Genomic DNA, 18,280 nt, shown 5'->3' with positions numbered 1-18,280 from the left:
TTAGTCGCATTTCATGGTCACAAAGATTCGCTTTTCAACCTCCCCCACGCTGGACATAGTCCTTATGGGAATTGGGAAATGGTCTCATTCAATAAATTACCGTTGAAATTTAGAAAGCAGTCGTTTATGGGCTGCGGGGAAATATGATTGCTGCAGTTGCACGATACCTATCCTGACGTGTAAGTCTCGGCGGTTTAGATGTATACACTAACACATCTTAGCACATCCACATAGCCTGGGCATTCAAGACAGCAAATCAAGCTCGATCGCGTCAGGTAGCGTCAGGGGTCGGTTGACGCGTTCAAGAAATGAGAGTTTCAGCGAACCGCGCCACTCGTTCGACCGAATCGACCGATTTCGATCGAACATTTGGGCCCGTTCGATTCGATAGCGAATAAAGTTCGATTCGATAAAGACTTGGCATCGAATTAGTCTATCAATTCAATTCCCGTTCGTAAGATATCCATCCCTGGTATTGGAGAAGTAGCATGGATGATAAGTGTTGCATAGGCAGCCACAGGAAACGGTGTCACACGATTACGCGTGAATCATCAGAACAGTGTTACAGGTCTGTTGCAGGGTCAGCAGGTCTAGTATCATACCTCGCCTCTTTACCTATAAGAAGGAGGAGAGCAAGAACAACCATGATGATAAAGAGACAGAAGACAATCATTCCGATCATCATTAGATTATGAGTTACCGGTACCTAGTAAGAGCGCGCTGTCCGGCAGTCTGCTGCCTCGACTTTCAATATTGAATTATGAGTTCATCTTCAAAAGTTATCACTGATACCCTTACTCGATCACAGACTAGAGCATCACCCGATGATCTGCCCTTCGAATCATCTAGCTTCGACGTCATTTTCCGCACCACTCATCCAGAGAAGGCCAAACTAGGGCCATCTGGCAAACGAAAGACGTCTGGTCGTGTTATGTATGGATGCCTTCATTGTCCCCCAGATAGTCCATGGTCAAATGGAAAGCGTGGCAATGCTATTTACCACGCGAAAAGGAAGCATGCCTCTATTCTTCAGACGGAGGCCAGTACCGTAGACGAGCACGACACAGATATTATTACCCGGCCGTCAAAGCAGCCTCGGATGGACAATTTTTTTCAGAGTCGGCCATCAGATGCCACTTTACGCCGCGTCTTTAACCGACAGCAATATATAGAATCGATTGTCGGTTTGCTCACACGCCGTCGTTTACCATTCTCCGCGGTGAAATGGGATGAGATGCAGGATATCATATTGGCATGCAACCCGGCTATTGAGGATCTTCTCCTCACGTCCCGCGACGCGGCGATGCGTCATATTACCACTACTTTCGACTTATACCGATCCCAATTGAAAGCAAAGCTTCAGGCGTCCGTATCGAAGATCCATCTCTCGACCGATCTCTGGACATCGCCTCATCGGCATGGCATTTTATCAGTATGCGCTAGATGGGTTGATAATGGCTATCGACTTCAAAAGGCCCTGCTAGCTATGCCTGAATGTCGATACAGCCACAATGGCGGGCGCCAAGCAACTCTAATGGCGGAAGCAATCGAAGAATACGGTATTGCGAAGCAAATCGGCTATGATACCGGCGATAATGCTACTTCAAACGATACCTGTTTAAAACATCTCTCACAAATGCTACAGGATAAATACGGTGTATGCTATTTAGAACGCTGATTAATAGGTAGTTGGTTAACTGAGTCTAGGTATCTTTCCATCCCAGCCAGCGTCGAATCCGATGCATCGCTCATATCATAAATCTCTCCCTTCATGCCTTTCTCCTTGTGTCCTCGAAAGAAGCTTTACGCGCAGCACTTGCCGCTTCTAGCGACGTGACCGGCGCCGAGATGTACGAAAAATTCTACTTCACACTATATTATATATCCGCCAACGAGCCAGCATCGCGGTCCGAAGGTTCGGGACAGCAAGAACAGTCTTTTAGTAAGATATGGAAGGGAAAGGCTAAAAGGGCCGCTCGGAAGCCCCCCGATTTCAAGGATGACAACTTCAGAGGCTGGCAAACCATCCCGGCGATGCGTAAACTACATAACATTGCGGTCTGGCTTCGAAATTCATCTATCCACAGTGATCTATGGGAAGATCGAGTAGGCTTGCGGCTTGGGATCGATAACGACACCCGATGGAACTCTTGGTATAAGCTGATCGATAATCTTATCAGAAGGCGATCACAGATCAAGCAATTCTTGCTTGATTACGATAAGGAGATCAACGATAATATCCTCAACTCATCAGATTGGGATTACCTTGAAAAAACACATAGATTTCTCCACCCATTCGCGTCGGCAACTTTATGGGCTGAGGGTAAGAATTCTACATTGTCGCAAACATTGACAATTATGGATGGTTTATTACGCCACTATGAAAAGAACAAGGTTTGCTGTCTCTTGATAGACTCTAAACCCTAACTTGGCTAATTATCCAATCTAGGAACATTACTCGAAGCTAGAGACGCTTGATCGCCGTATCCTTCATTCAATTGAGATGGGCTGGTTCATTCTCGACAAGTATTATACGATGACCGAAGATGCGCCTGTTTACGCTGCCGCCCTCCTTCTTGATCCTTCAAAGCGAATCAGGTACATTGAGCGCCACTGGCCAGAGTCATGGCACGAAAACGCCATTGCTGGTGTCCGTACAATTTGGGAAGAAGAGTACAAAACTCAGCCTGAGACTGGACCTGCAGAGTCGGTTGATGAGGTATGTGCTTCGCAAAAGCGGCAGCCGAACGAGTGGGACGCTTTACTTGAAGAGTTGGAAGTCACCGAGGATCTGGGTGATTGTATGGACGATCTTGAAGACTTTATCAAGGCAACACCCATCAAAATAAGTGGATCACCACTTCAATGGTGGTGTCATAAGGATCAGCGGAAGACTTATCCTCAGCTAAGTCGAATGGCTATTGATGTCCTCTCAATCGCGCCTGAATCAGCTGATTCGGAATCTGCTTTCTCTGGTGGTCGACGTACTCTCTCCTGGGATAGAGAACGAATGAGTTGCGAGAATCTTGAGAAGGTTGAATGTATAGGTAACTGGCTGCGTGAAGGCCATATCTAGAAGGCTGTTCATGGTGGTATGGGTGTAATTACTGATACGGGTTTTAATAGTGGCGGCGATGAAGACTCCGATGTTAATTTTGATTGATTTGCGGATGTCTGACAGCATAGGTGGTAAAGTGCTATAGTGATATCAATCGTGCTAAAGTGCTAGGGTGATATTCTAGCACACTTTTTGCGAATATGTGAATATGAATATGAATATCACTTTAGCACTTTATATCACAATACGCAAGTCTGATCGCTCCAATGGAACCGGAAGGATGACCCTTGAGACCGGCGAAGAGCGTTACCATATAATAGAAGACTTAAGAATTCGCCCACGGGCGATAAAGTCTCATCACACATATATTGCCGGCGGGCTGCATTGAGCCTTCGCAGCAGCCCGTGACGCGGCGGATGCGCAAATCCCCCATAATCGTGCGAGAAACGCGGCAGCACGGCCTCGAGAAACACTAATCGAGAACAGTATGTATAATTCTTGCGCAGAGTACCTGGAAACCAAGCTAGACCGTTGCGCCGCCTAATTTGAGTACATGCTTTTTATACCACGGCCAATACATTTCGGCAACCCATCTTTTCAGTCGATGCAAACCAGCAATAATCTGAAACACGCCGACAGTTGTGATAGCGTTACCAAATAGATAACTAGACCAGAGAACCTTCCGCGCTTCGGATTAGTTTACAGCTCCACAACGTCAGCAGAGATCTTGACTCACCGTTTCTTTGCCCCTTCGTGTTGTTGCAACGAACTTCCATTCATGAGCGTGCACTATAATACCTGGAAGAAATGGGAGTTCAGAAACCCTATCCCCAGCCAGGCTTTGTAAGAACGTCCAATGTGATGCGTGCCATGCAGCCGTTTGGACATCAGCCTTCCTCTGATCTCCACCATATCTCTTAGTTTCGATGCTGAGAGCGAGAGGAAAGTCGGACAGTGGGCTATATATTGTATGGTTTATGGAGCCATTCGGGGAGATGCTCAGCTTCTGTATAGCTTCTGGTACACGATTATCTTTGTCAACTGTGGGGTTGATGAATAGCGTGTAATCTACTCTTGATAAAGGGATTGGGAACTTGTGGTAGGCCACTCTGGGAGATGCATTCATACTAGCGAGTGTTACGTTATACCCAGGGCAAGCGTTGGGCTAAAAGTTCAAAGAGGCGTACCAAGAAAGAGAATCAACGAGAGCATCATCTGGCCACTGATCGCCACAAAAAGCAAATTGAAGAGTTGGCGTATGAACCTCGTTGTTCCATGAGATCTCATCGAACCCAAGCTGATGGGCTCTTTTAGCGAACCTGACAAGGTTTTCGACCCGTGTCAAGTACTGTGTTGCTGTTGTTGGGCTATCTGGTACTAGCCCGAACTTATCATCTGGCGCATATGCGTGCTGGTAAAGCCACTTGAGTGTCCTATCAGGTTGTCCTGGTCTTTCGATCACGGGCTGGAATTGTCAGTGTGGTTACGTCAAACGTCGTACTCTTGAATGCCTAACCTTGAGAGACATGGGAATTATGCCAGTTTGTCCGTTTATAGTGTTCAAATCATGGAGAAGATCCTCTAGTTCGGGGGGGAAGTCATTGTCATTTGGATCCAATGGCTTGTAGTGAATGATATGCCCATCCATGCCCGTTATAGGGAAAGTCTTGACAGGTGATGACCGACCGGACTTTTGACTAGTGTCGCTTTGGGGCGGTAACGAAGGAGCATCTCTCATAAGTGAGGAAGCGGTGGAACATGGACCAGCCGAAGTGGCCTTCCCGGGCCTTGGCGTCAAATCAGGATCACCCAAACTATCGACATCGATCGCGTCATGTGTCGTTTTGCGTTTCTGTTGCGGCGTCGTCGGATTCATTCTGAGATTTGATTCTTCACTGTGACGGTACTGTTGGGAGCTGGTGACCGATTGCGCCGGTGAGGGCAGCTGGAACCTAGCACCATCCAGCTTCTGCCGTTTTGCTGGCCTTTCAGCGTTGGTTGGTGGACTTGGAGGTTTCGGAAGTCGATCGAGCCACTTTCGAACGGAGTCGACAGTATTCATTCCTAGACCTGTTAGGACTGCGCTGGTGGTGGGTTTTTGGGCAGCTGTCAGCTTGTTGATGCCTTTCATAGAGTTGTTGTGATAGATGAGCAGTGCTGTGACTGAAAGCCGAGTTGGCTGGGAAACCCACAGCTGGAGTCGGCTCAAAGTTACTCCGGATCGCTGACGCGGACCTAGACAAATTCGATTAAACCTCGGAAAAAAGTAGTTCGTTTTCAGCTCGTCGCGAAAGTCAGCTTGTCATTGTTTTAAGTTTAAATAAGCCAACGTGATGCGTTTCCGTTTTCAGAAATAGTAGCAGTGGTAGTATATTTTTCATCCGGGGGGCCTTAGGCTCCAAAAGTCCCCTACCGGGTCACAGGACGTGCTGAGCTAGGGCATTAGGGATCTATCCAGGGATGGACATCTTACGAACGGGAATCGAACCGATAGATTCATTCGATGCCAAGTCTTACGAATATCGAATCGAATTTCTTGGCGTTCGATCGAAAATCGATCGATTCGGTCGAACGAGTGACGCGGCTCGTTTTAGCGTCACTTCTTGAACCCGTCAACCGGCCCCTGGCGGTACCTGACGCGACCGAGCGTGATTTGTCGTCTTGAAGGCCCAGGGTCCGTGTAGGTGCTAAGATGTGTTAGTGTATACCGGTATATTTAAACCCCCGAGATTTACAGGTCAGAATAGGTATCGTGCAACTGCAGTAATCATGCTTGGCCGCAACCCACAAACGACTACTTTCTAAAATATCAAAAGTAATTTATTGAATGGGACCATTTCCCAATTTCCACGAGGACTATGTCAAGCGTGGGCGAGGTTGAAAAGCGAATCCTCGTGGCCATGAAATGCTGTTTAGGGGTTACTTGCGTAGCTGTGGAAGAATACGTGAGTACCCTGGTATCTTTCTAGCACATTGGTATAGGGTAGGCCCGTCTTGCAATTACTCCCCCATGAACATCCATCTAAACACATGCTGGTTTTCTGTAGATTGGAAGTAATGCAAACAAAAACTGCTCCATTTAGACATCTCCCTCAAGAGCTTTCTATCGGCGTCAGTGTTCTCACGCTCAGAAGACCATTTCGACCTTGAAGTCTCACATGTCTGTTGCATCTTCAACCTGTATTGGTCGACTAACTGTCCAGACCCAACATAGTTATTCCCCGCTTTGGTCACAGGAACTTGCGGCCAAACCCAGCCAGCCCCTAGGTGGATGTACTAGCGACTTCATAATCCTCCCGCAGCTGCGACCACTTACAGCATTAAAACTACGCCCTCACCGCTACACCTCACGTGGCAACACGACGAGCTCCGGCCAGCTCAAACGAGCTCAAGAGCCCATTCAGAGGCGACGCCAGGATGGAACGAGACGGGCCAGCGCGGAAGGAAAGTTCCAGTTGTGTGCCTCGGTGGTCTGTGCACGACGACATGAGCCAATAGGGGCACTTTGAAACCAGATGACCAGGGACCATACCAGACTGAACTTGAGTGACAAGACCTTCGATTTCATTGGTTGCTAGCGCAGGTGTATATAGCACCTGGAGAACCGTCGAGCACCAGTGATTGAGCCAAGAGGCGTCTTCGCGTGGGTAGTCGGACATGGTGCGCGAGGTCATTATTCTCATTGCTGGCGGATGCCCCTTTCATTCGTACAAGACTTAGCCAATGTAACGGAGATGGCGACCTGGGATTTTTTTTTCGTTTTCGCGTCGACAACGCGCGTACATACGCGTTATGCTGGCCTCACTGAGTTTTGCTGTCATGGAAGCGGTATAAATAAGTTGGGCACCGGCGAAGCCTCGATGACTCCAACCCTCCTCTACAAGCTGGCTCGATTCGCGCGACCGACCTAACGTCACGATGCCCGAACCATTCTCTTCAAGCCGTCCCCCATTGATTGGGTCAGGAATCTCGTTACCAGCGACACCATCACTCCGTTCTCGCGGAACGGCTGCCGACTTTATTCAGGTTGATTGGACACTTTGGGGCCGCCAAGAGTGGGCCAAATGGCCCGGATTCGAACGCTATACTGGCGGTCAGGACACGAGGGCGTGGTGGCAGCAATATGGGTATCGTGTTGAGGACCGTTCCACCTCGCGGCAGGGCAATAAGCTCAAGTGGATCTGTGCCGACTGCTTCGCCCGAGGCTTCAAAAAGAAGTCTGACTTCTGCTTCGTCTGCTCGACCGGAGCCGCTATCAAGAACCACCTTCGCAACGCCCACGGGATTTTTGGTAAGTACGTGCCTTTCGTGGATAGCTCAGCAACATGCGTGTTCATTTGGCAGGCCCCAAACGACGTTGCCCGGGGCGTGCGAGCCTCATCTCTGGGCGGCCAGACTATCACCCACTTCATCGATGCCGACTTGAATAATCCTCACGACCAGTTTCTTGTCAGCAAGCTGCGTGGAAGATTCAGCAGCAAAGGCCTCCGAATACTCCTCCTCGACTGGATTACCTACCATAATCTGCCGTTCAACATTGTCAATACCGAGCGGTTCCAGCGGATCCTTCTCTACGGTAATCCCCTCATTGATGTGACCCACATTCCCTCTGCGAAGACGCTGCTTCGCATGCTCGAATCCGAGTATAGGGGTGCCGTTGGGCCGGTAACCGAAGTATTGCGCAGCGCTCGATCCCAGATCCATTTCTCCTTCGACGGTTGGACATCCAAGTCGTACACTTCGTTTCTTGGGATCAACGCTCAATTCATTGATAACCACTTTGTCCAACACCGAATCCTCCTTGGCCTTCGACCTCTCTCGGGCAGACACAATGGTGCTTCACTTGCTGATGAGGTCGCTGATACGCTCGCATTCTGGCAAATCAACGACCCGGACAAGATTGGCTACTTCACGCTGGACAATGCTGCCAACAATGACACCTGCATGGACGGTCTTGCCTTTGAACACGGCTTCTCACCTGAAGAGCGACGGATTCGCTGCGCTGCGCATATCTTCAACCTCTGCGTGCAGGCAATGCTATACGGTTCGAAGCGGGAGAACTTCGCGGCAATCATCGCTGCGGATGGTGACGATCAAGATGACGATGAGGAGCTTGTTGATCAAGCTATCGACGAGGCCCTGGATGTAGAGATGGAAGACGGCACGGACGAAGACTTTGAAGCGAACACTGCCGTTGGTATCCCAGAAGAGGACCTCCTATCATCCCACCCAGCTCCGGAGGAGATCAATGGAGCCACTTTCAGGGAGTACAGCCAGAACGGCGCCCCAGGAATGCTTCACAACACCGGGATTCAGCTGCGAGCGAGTCAACAGCTGTACGAGCAGTTTCTTCAGTCTCAGCGCAAGGAATCTGGCCATGAATCAACACTACACTGGGTCTTCAACAATGCCACCAGATGGAACTCGGACATGCGGATGATGGAGAGGGCACTTCGTCTCCGCTCGGCTCTCAATACCTTCTTCAATGACGTTCAGAACCGTTGGGAAACTGAGGGCCTTGGTGACAAACCGAAACCGGCAGTTCTGCAATACCGCTTAAGCGCGTACGACTGGAAGGTTATCGAGGTACTTGTCAAGCTTCTGAAGCCTTTTGAAATCGCCACCAAGCAACTTCAGGGCGACGGTATTCCCGGCGCGAGGTTGACGTGTGGTAGTTTCGATGAATACTTCCCTGTCTTCGAGATCCTACTTGACCACCTCGAAGGTGCTATCGAAGGTACAATCTTTGAAGAAGTTGAGGATCCAGTGAGCAAGGAGAAGAAGGACGTCGAAGTCTCCATCTACGACGGGCTCGATAGCAGAACCCGTAGATTGCTCAAGGTCTTTATCAAGCTCGGATGGAAGAAGCTGCACAAGTATTATAACCGTCTGACTAGCGCTGCTTATGTCGGCGCTGTTGTCTTCAACCCGGCGAAGAAGTGGCGCCTTCTCGATCAACTGTGGTCTCGAGTGCCTTTTCGTAAGGCTAAGAGTTGGCGATTAGAGTACGAAGCCAAGCTCAGAGAGATCTGGGAGAGTTACAGGGAACGCGATGTTGACTGCGAAGTCTTCGCTACGTCTGACGAGGCCTCAATGGATTACATTGAGCGGAGACTTGCTAGGAGTGTAGCTGGGCCGCCATGCGCCCAGGGTTCGTCCTTGGCAGCGTCCAGTGGCCGCAAGAGCACCCGGAAGACGAAACACACGACAGCGGGAGCGACTGCCGATGACGAATATGCTCGGTACTGTGCTGAGGATGTTGTCAACAGTCACCACTACAGGAGTAGACCGATTGACTGGTGGAAAATCAACAGGAATCGGTACCCGCGGCTGTCTCTGATGGCGATTGATATGCTCACCATCCCATCGTCGTCTGCGGAGAGCGAGAGGACGTTTAGCAGTGCAGGGCGTATGACGGCACCATTGAGAAGCCGGCTGAGGAGGGAGATAGTAGCGATGGCTCAGTGCATTCGATCGTGGAGTAAAGCTGGAATCTACACGCCTTCACTGCCGCTGGTTAGCCTCAGTGATGATCAATGGGTTGACGCACTTGCGTCGCTGAAGGGGACGAGTGACATTTAATCTGCCTATTACCTGTCTTGCACAATTGAAAATGTTCTGCGACGCCTCATCTACAGCTGTGATGTTCTCTAAAACCCCTCTGCATCTCTTACCCTTCGTACGTCGGGGTATGAAGTCATGAATGCCTGATGATGATGACAACGATCCATTTGGCCCTAGGTCCTATTGGTGTTTCGGTCTCCGCCAGGATTAGGTCTACGTTCGATCGGGTTCGAATCGAATTCGATCGAATCTTGGCATTCGATAGATATCGAATCTACGGAGGACACATTCGATTCGATAGATTCGTAAGATGTCCCTGCCTGGGTAGTAGTCTTTCCAACGCTTTCGCACGCCGTCAAGAACTGGTTTATGCCAGGACTTTGGCCAGTTCTTCTTTATATGGGCTACACGTCGTGACGGATGAAGTATTATTGCCGCACCGTACGCAGGGCTCTCATCTGTAAGCTGATAATACTTATCGAATACAGCCCAAGAAGCTGCAATGCAGCTCCGTAGTGTGGCGTTGCCAGAGTGTTTCTGGAATGCTTGTGTATAATGTTTGTGAAGAACATCCATTGTAAAAAGTGAACGGTCTAGAGTGGCGTATCGACCCTCTGTAAGCTGAGTGATCTTCCAGAATGGTTGAAGGAATGCACGCGTCTCCCCTAGAGCACTCCACTCATCAGGCGTGAGGTAGTCGTCTCGCAAATCCTGGTAATACTTCTTCTGGTACCACTCAACATAGCTCTGAAGATTGAGAGTGGTGTCCAGCAGGAGAAACCATGAGTTCCACCGTGTATCGTTGTCGAGCCCCAGCGATCTTCCAGCGCGCTTCTTGAATTCATTCCATCGATAGTCGTTTTCGCGCATGTGAATCGATATGTTGTGCACTTTTCCAAGAGGCCCAAGCCGCCGCCATCCTTGCGCCCTTTGTGGTTTGATCCTTTCAGAAAAATCAGTGCCAAAAGCCGATTCATCGGTGTCTTCGATATGCTCCAAAGCCGCTCGAGCAGCCTCTTCTGAGTCTATGAAAAGGAAAGCCTGAACTGCCAGGTTCACTATATGGCCGTGGCATCGGATTCTACGGGTCTTGGCTTCCCAGTAGACGCCCTTCTCCTGGAGATAATTGGCGAGTAAGTGGCATAATTTGTCGTTTGATCCATGGTTATCACCAGTGTAGAATCCCACCTTATTCCAGATATTATAATCCTCGAGCACGTGCTGAAGAAGCTTCCATTGTTCGGCACCACCGTGACTACCCGGCCCGTCAAGACCTGGCAACTCCGACAAAGCTAATAGTGCCTGCAGCGCTTCCTTTGCATCCGGATCTACAAATTTGACGCATATCCCAAGGAAAGCTTTGTGATTTGGAGCAGACCGCACGTCAGCAGAGAGATGAAGTTTCCATGGTGTAGACTGCAATTTTCTTCGCAACATGTCTTTGTGTACACGAAAGGAATTGGAGACAAGCTTCTGTATGGAGCCGTGAGAAAGGCTGATGAGGTCATCTGCCGCAGGATTGACTGCAGAAATGAGCGCATGAAGCTCTGGCCAAGAACTGCAGTTGTAAGAGAGATTACGGACAGTCACGAGCTGAATAAGTGCCTCCAACGCTGCTTTGTGATTGATGGCATGTCTCAGAGTTTCTTCTCGTTTTGCCAGTTGCTTTGCAGCATGCATATCGCCGGCCTTGGCGAAAGCATCCTGAATCAGACGGTCACGCCGTTTTTTAATCGGATGTTCATGGGCTTCCAGCTCAATGCCGTGTATCTTGAGCAGATGATTCCGAAAGGTCGTTGAAACGGTCGTGGAGTAAGTCGGACTTACACAATGCATGCAGTAGTAAATCTTCTCATTTTTGCGACCGCAACGAGATGGCTCCGAATTGAGGGGCTCACGGGCGTGAGCCCAAGTATTTGCGGTCGTTTTACGCTTTCGAGCCATGCGCTCTTGGACATCGCCGCTTGAGAATCGAGGGTTCGTGCTGAAGATTGAGGAAGAGCACAATTCGCTTGTGGACACTGGAATCCCCGCAGGGTCAGTGGAAGTGGATGTCATCAGCGAGGACATACGCAGCGTCCTTACACAGTGGTGTTGGAATTAAAGAAAGAGTGGAGAGTTGGAAAATCGCCCCTGAACGGGATTACTACAGGGATCAATTTTTTTTCCGCCGTATTGCCATACTTATGGAATACGACATCCCCGTATGGAATATGGATTAACGCGTATGGATAGAAAGCCTGGGCCAAGCCCATTGCTTTTCGATACTGGCGATTACCAAGCCAGGTTCCCGGGGGTTGAGCCTTATACCAGTCCTCTCTTGACTTGACGTATCTCTGGTGGATGGCTCGTGGATCGTCATACCTCAGATGTGCACTTGGGTCTGAAGCTGGGTCTCCCGAGGTTAACTGTGAAGATACCGGCGGTGTGTACATAGATGGTGCAGGTGATAGATGTGACGGGTGAAGGTTCCCAAGGGATAAACTAGTCCGTACTGGTTTATGTTGGCAGAGTCGTAGGGCGTTGTCACTGAGCAGTTGCGAAGTGTCACGTCTCCTAATAGTGAATAGAGCGGGTAAGGCGTATTCAGGTAAGGAAGTTTTATTGATAGCTGGTAGGCCATCGTACTATCTAGCGCTAAGCGAATGTATATATACTACTGGTGTTGTGGTGGGAGCGACGATGTTTGAGGTCGTCGTCGGTCCTGCAAGTGTCGGTCCTTTATTGATTGGATATGGTGATGGGGAAATTGTGGGGTAGTGGAAAGTGAGTGTGGGGTACACGTGACGTAGCCGCTCAGATCGTAACAATAGATGCCGAGGTTCTGGAGTCGTTATGTGTCGGTCCACCTGCTCTGTTTCGATGGTCAACTGGCATGGCAGATCTTGACAAGTTAATTCAGGCTCAAACTCGAAATTTTCCAAAGTCGTGATTGGTTGCCACTGTATTTCGTCGAGTGTTTCCATCGCTGGTGGCCTTGGCTCCTCCGGGACCGCAAAGGGTATCCACTGAAAGCTTTCTGAACACGTCTGCGGCTGGTCTGAAGATACGACTGGCAATGCTCTTAGTTCTGAGTATCGTAGTGGACACTCCTTAGAGTTCCTTGCGTGACCTAGTATATGACATTTGCTGCACAAAGGAGGGTTTCGTATCGGCCTTGCGTTTTCGATGACTTCGAAGCCACTAAGTTCTCTTCTCACACTAGATAACGGCAGAGACGAACTCGCAGCCACTGGATCGACTCGCTGGCAGGGTTCTAAGAGGGGTCGCCGATTATCTTTCCGAGTCAAGTGCCAGTGCGGATGGAAATCTTCGAGTTGTAGTGCCTGGTCTCGAACTAATAAACCCTTCAGCTTGTGAGCGCAGGGTAGCCCTTGTGATCGTGAGAAAGAACCAGTACAGGCCGACAAAGGAGCAGAGCCTTCATGCAATAAAAGCTTTCGTTGCTGCTCAACTTTTCGCAAAGCTTCATGAGACACCCAACCACGTACTGCACCATAGAGGGCACTGGAGAGTTCAATAGGGGTCCTGATCTTCTGCTTGGCTTGGTTCGACTTCAGCTCCGCCAGTTGATTCAGTAGTGCATGTTTGATCGATCGCCAAGCTTCGAACAAGTCCAATGTAGATACTTTGAGGTGGCTCTTAAGCAGCCAGTGTATGCCTTCAACTCTTGAAGTAACGACGTTGTCAAAGTGGGGGTGTTGATTGACCCACGCCTTCATCAGCTTCTCTTTGTATTGGTCAAGCCAGTTTGTCTTGATATATCTGACTTCTTTGATATAGTCCGGGAGATATTTCTTCTCAAACTCGGACACTCGTTCGTGGAAAGTTTGTTCATTCGGTGACTTGATGATCGAATGCCAATGGCCGTAAAACTCATTCCAAGCCTCTATTCTCGGGTTGTCCCCTTGAGTCTGGCGCGTAAATCTTGGCTGACAGTAGCGGAGAACTGCCTTGTTAGCATGCCAGAGACATAGCAGCGGCCTTGACGATGGGAAGCAAGTATCGACAGCATTCATACATGCTAGGCAGCGATCAGTCAAGATGACTGAGGGATGCCTAATCCTGTGGTTTTCGCACAACGATCGGAATCGATCTAACGCCCAAAAATAGTCTTCTTCACATTCCCCACTCAGGAAAGCGAACACGACACAGAACGAACGTTGACAAGAGTCGACACCGATCAAGTCCAAAAGTGGCATGCCGTATTTGTTGGTTTTATATGTACAGTCTAAGATTAAGACATCCGGATATGCCTGTAGGTATGCCACTGACTCGGGATGCGCAAATAGAACAGCTTTGACTCGACCGTCTGGACCGGTTTGAAATTGACTCCAAAATCCTTCTCTAAACAGCTGATCAGCAAGTGCGTTAATGCTGCTTTGTCCTTGGCACACTTCTCGTCTAGCATCTGCAATACGATTGTAGATGTCATGTTGTGTTGCTATCGTGTCGGTGTTCTGCCGCATGTACGTTCTAATTTCTTTAGGGGCTATCCCAGCGTTGGCAAGGCCAGTCAGTTGAGACAGGTGCTCCTTGGACATTGTTCGAAGTACTGGGTGGGCAGTGGTATCTTGGCTTGGTTCATGGTTATGTAGTGAGAATCGGCTGTCAGAACGGTGCCGCAGAGTCCAGGTACTTCTATCTTTATTCTCTTTCGCCAGTATAGAGAACTCGCAGCCTGTTATTCGAGTTGTTGTCTTGCGTTGACGTTCTCTCGAAACGATCGGATGGTTACGGCGACGATCACACATGTACGTGATTGTCCTCCTGCCGGTTTTCTCCTTAGTTGACCTTCCAGTTATGAACGCGTAGCCCCTGGTCGCCGCCCAGGCGTTGATTGCCTCGAATAACGCCTCCCGTGACTCATACTCGCCTTCGGGAGGGAGACAATCGTCAGGAAACGGTGTTGGACTTTGAGATTGGTTGATGGTCATAGCCAAGCAGTCGTCGTAAGCCCATAGTCTCGACACGATTAGCAACGAGTGCAATAAAACGCGACATTCGAAACGGCGCGAAAGAGACCGATAGCGGAGTGAGCTATACCAGATATGGCAATTGGGACGGGACCCGTCCAATTTTAGAAGGACGGGTACCCGTCCGCCTATTGACCGCCGCTTATACTGGACCTGAATCTTGCTCTTGCCTTCTTTGTATTGATTTCCTATGTTTTCCTTAAGCTTAAAATTGCTATACTATTGGGAATCTAGTAGTTAACTACCTGATTAGATGTTGATAGAAGAGTGTATTGAAATCTGATCTTATTTATAATTTTGCTGCATTTCTTTGTCCTTGATCTGCTTCTGTGCTGCCTGCCTGTCTGCATAGCCAATTTCATCCTGACGATGACCCGGATGGGACTGCTTATATATATATATATACCGATATATACCGGGAGTTGTCTATAGTTTCGAAAGAGAGGTCAGCACGTCTAGCGGGCTCTTAAGCATCTGAAGACCCTTCATGAATGATTCCCAAGACTTATCGGAGGTGATAGGGGCTGTTATGTAATCGTCTACCTCAGATGGAGTAACAGACTCTGATCTGATCTGGGCGAGGACAGCGCTATATGAGCTGCAAGACCGAGATGGCGCCCGTGCCTGGACCAAGGGCTCAAGTGCGGGTAGGGGATCTAAGTCTTCACACAGACAGATCCTCTCATACAGCGTGAGCACCCCCGAAGAGATGCCCGACTTCTCAGCCGCCTCGTAAGCCATACGATTCCCAATGGCCTCTGCTAGTAATCTGCACCGAGGCAGAATGTAGCGATCGAAGGCAGGACCGCGATGATTGTCGTAGCCTCCGACTCTTTCAAGTCGCGATTTCATGTCTCTAATTAGATCTTCTTCGCGTTGTGCTAAGCGAGATGATCTATTCATTGCCTGTGGAAGGACCAAACTCCCCGCCAATACTTCTGGCATGAAGCCTACATAGCAAGCTGTTAGTTATCACATTATAGAGTTTCAAATTGATCAACAATGTTAAGATGCGAATGAACGTACGGATGCATAGAACCAACGTATCGCCTTCGGAGACGGTGTTCCCTTGGAATGTAAGGTCCAGCTCGCTTATCTGGTTGAACGCAAAGAAGCCTTGCCATCCACACCTCTCGGCGAGTGGCCTTAAGACTTGAGAGGCCTTGACCACCGTCGCCTTGAAAATGGTAGCCAGTGCATGCTGTGTAGGGTCAGTCAGATCTGGGCACATGTCTATAGTCCAGCGAGCGAACGCATTCAAGACTTTTTCATGCACCCATCCCTCAACAATTGGAACTTGCTGAGTGCTGAAGTCCATGATCCGTTTCCGCCCCTTACCGCCGTCGACCGATGCTATAGTCCTCCTCTCGCTGTAGACAGCTGCGATGCGTGTCCCGACTTTGATAGCCGAGATACCCAGAATAGAAAAGGACACTGTTCCCACAGGCACGCGCCGGATATGACGCAGGAACTCGATGCGGCCATTCTCTGGCTTAGAGCTAGAGCCGAGCAGTGCGGTCGAAGGTAGGGAAACGTGATTGAAAGAGGTCAAAGAATGATCCAATGGCTTTGTGCCCGGCCTTGTAGGAAGCATAAGGGATGTGACGCCAGGTCGCATACCCATTGCGTCGCTCAACAACACTAGAAATGGCTTCACACCGCGGTCCTCCTCATCTACCATAAGGCGAGCAAATACTACAGCCACACGGGGCATCTCGCAGTAAGGCGTATTTGGGGGCATTGCCTTTGCAGCCCCGGCATGGGGAGTATGCAGATCGTACGAGCCATCTGGAAGTAGTGTTGCTGTTGTTTCAAGGTTCCGAGCATCCAGGCCATGGGCGACCTCAGTTAGCATAAACCCCCCACAGACCTCAAATCTCAAGAGTCTGTCCAATAGGGGCTGTAGATCGGGGCGATGTGGAATGAACGAGCATAACGTTCCGATGCAAAGATTGATGTGTATCATCGCGATGATGTACGCAGTCATATCGCGAGCAGCAATCACTTCGTTGCCAGTTTTAGCAACTATACAAACGTTTACGAAAAGTGATCGAACTCACAATCGAAATGGAAATCCCAATATTTCGGGGTCAGGTTCATGATATCATCTTGTGACAGGCCTTGAACGTCAGCTTTTGGATCTCTCCCAATACGTGTGGTTGGCATACCACTTTGGACACAAATTGACTGTGCCCTTTTGTAGTGTATGGCGATATCATGGTTAGAGGCAGGCGGCACGATGTCGTTCCGGCTATTCCAGATGTCTTGATTCAGAATATCTTCAGACTGAGACATGACGAAAGCCTGATCTCCTGTGTGATCGAGTGGTATTCGGTTCTAGTACAGATAACGAAGGGCTTCCCGACAACAAAGAAAGCTGTCAGATATGAAGGTGTATCGTGTGTATTGCTTTATGCTTTCACAATCGAAGGACTATTGAGATCTTATATACTCGACTGGCTCCTCCTAGGACTTTAAACTTTAATCATATTGTTGAGGGCGAACCCTCCAACATTCAACAAAACTTGAATCCTAAACCTTACTAAGGGGGGTTCAATCTCACCCCCCCTAACCCTCGTACCTCAGGTAGGGGGGGTTGCTGAGAAGCAAAGTGTGCTTTGGTTGGTAAATTACTGAGGGATACTTTGATTTTAGTGTATTTTTGGTGTAAACATAAGTAGATTCGGTGATCACATATCGACTGTTTATCTGAATTGCAAAGAGCCCACTTTTCTCTACGACTCAATTGTTATCTGCAAGGGTTGAAAATATAGCCGCTTCCGGTGAGGCTGGTTCATCCCTTCATACCTAAGACAATGGCCACATGCAGCCGAATGTCTCATTGTGAGAATTGATAATCTCCTGATGGCTTTATTCTCGAGGGTCATCAGCTGGCTCTTCCATCGAGGTTAGGCTGTGATGGACCGATACGGTGATCTCTAAATGACTAAAGCAGCACAATTCACCAATGGAAATAGACGCTAGGGGTGGGCCCGTGGAATCCAAGCCTTAGCGTTGTGTTCATCACGCACATGGACAGGTCACGTCTGGTGCTGCAATCGATGTGATATGAGAGGCGCAGCGGAGTTCTTTGACAAGATACCCAGTAGCTGGGGTGCTGATAGGAATGGAATATCTGTTGGAGCATTTTAAGGACTGGAATGTCTTCTATCCCATTGAGTGTAAGTGGACCGTAGTACATACACCCTCATGCTAAAAGTATGTTACCTGGCTATCGATCAGTGATCAGTATTAACAAGCTAAATCTGGTCACCTATTGGTTTAACTGATAAGTTAACTTACCTATACCCCTCTTAATAGTGCCTGCTATATATGACACGGCATATCATTGTCATCCTACAAAGGCTATTTTTCAGCTTACGTTATGTATACGATGTTGACGGGAGCCAATAGGTTCACGGGTAACCCGTGATTCTATTCATTTCACGGGTCCCGTAAAAATGACTAAGCACAGTGCGCCTAGTCCTGATTTCAACCTACGAGTCGATGAAAACACACTGTCTTGCTTTTTAACGCCGTCGCGTCAGGACGCGAAGGCTGGGCCACAGTGCGCTCACCGAAGAACGACATTCAGCGGTGATCCTCAAACAATGGGAACGATCTTATTGAGGCTCAGGTACTTAAAGAAGTAGGGAGCGACCCCATGAGAAATGGAAGGAGG

At 49.0% G+C, this 18,280-nt stretch overlaps 3 protein-coding genes across 3 annotated transcripts; all 3 read right to left on the bottom strand.

Moving 5' to 3' along the window:
- Nucleotides 1-3,581: 3,581 nt before the first annotated feature.
- On the bottom strand, nt 3,582-5,189 carry FPOAC1_013431 (uncharacterized protein; the record flags this gene model as incomplete). Its single annotated transcript, XM_044857772.1, has 4 exons — nt 3,582-3,737; nt 3,795-4,185; nt 4,246-4,523; nt 4,575-5,189. The coding sequence occupies 4 exons, from the start codon at nt 5,187-5,189 to the stop codon at nt 3,582-3,584; spliced, it is 1,440 nt and encodes a 479-aa protein (XP_044701154.1).
- A 1,216-nt stretch (nt 5,190-6,405) lies between these two features.
- On the bottom strand, nt 6,406-6,717 carry FPOAC1_013430 (uncharacterized protein; the record flags this gene model as incomplete). Its single annotated transcript, XM_044857771.1, has 1 exon — nt 6,406-6,717. The coding sequence occupies one exon, from the start codon at nt 6,715-6,717 to the stop codon at nt 6,406-6,408; it is 312 nt and encodes a 103-aa protein (XP_044701153.1).
- Nucleotides 6,718-15,024: 8,307 nt separating this feature from the next.
- Nucleotides 15,025-16,893, bottom strand: FPOAC1_013429 (uncharacterized protein; the record flags this gene model as incomplete). The annotated part of the gene is made up of 5 exons (XM_044857770.1): nt 15,025-15,548; nt 15,625-15,799; nt 15,863-16,386; nt 16,659-16,718; nt 16,767-16,893. The coding sequence occupies 5 exons, from the start codon at nt 16,891-16,893 to the stop codon at nt 15,025-15,027; spliced, it is 1,410 nt and encodes a 469-aa protein (XP_044701152.1).
- Between the last annotated feature and the right edge of the window lie 1,387 nt (nt 16,894-18,280).

Source organism: Fusarium poae (assembly GCF_019609905.1).
Source record: "Fusarium poae strain DAOMC 252244 chromosome Unknown contig_2, whole genome shotgun sequence".
Classification (NCBI taxonomy): domain Eukaryota; kingdom Fungi; phylum Ascomycota; class Sordariomycetes; order Hypocreales; family Nectriaceae; genus Fusarium; species Fusarium poae.
The sequence above is the reverse complement of the archived record's forward strand: the minus strand, read 5'-3'. Positions and strand labels throughout refer to the sequence as shown.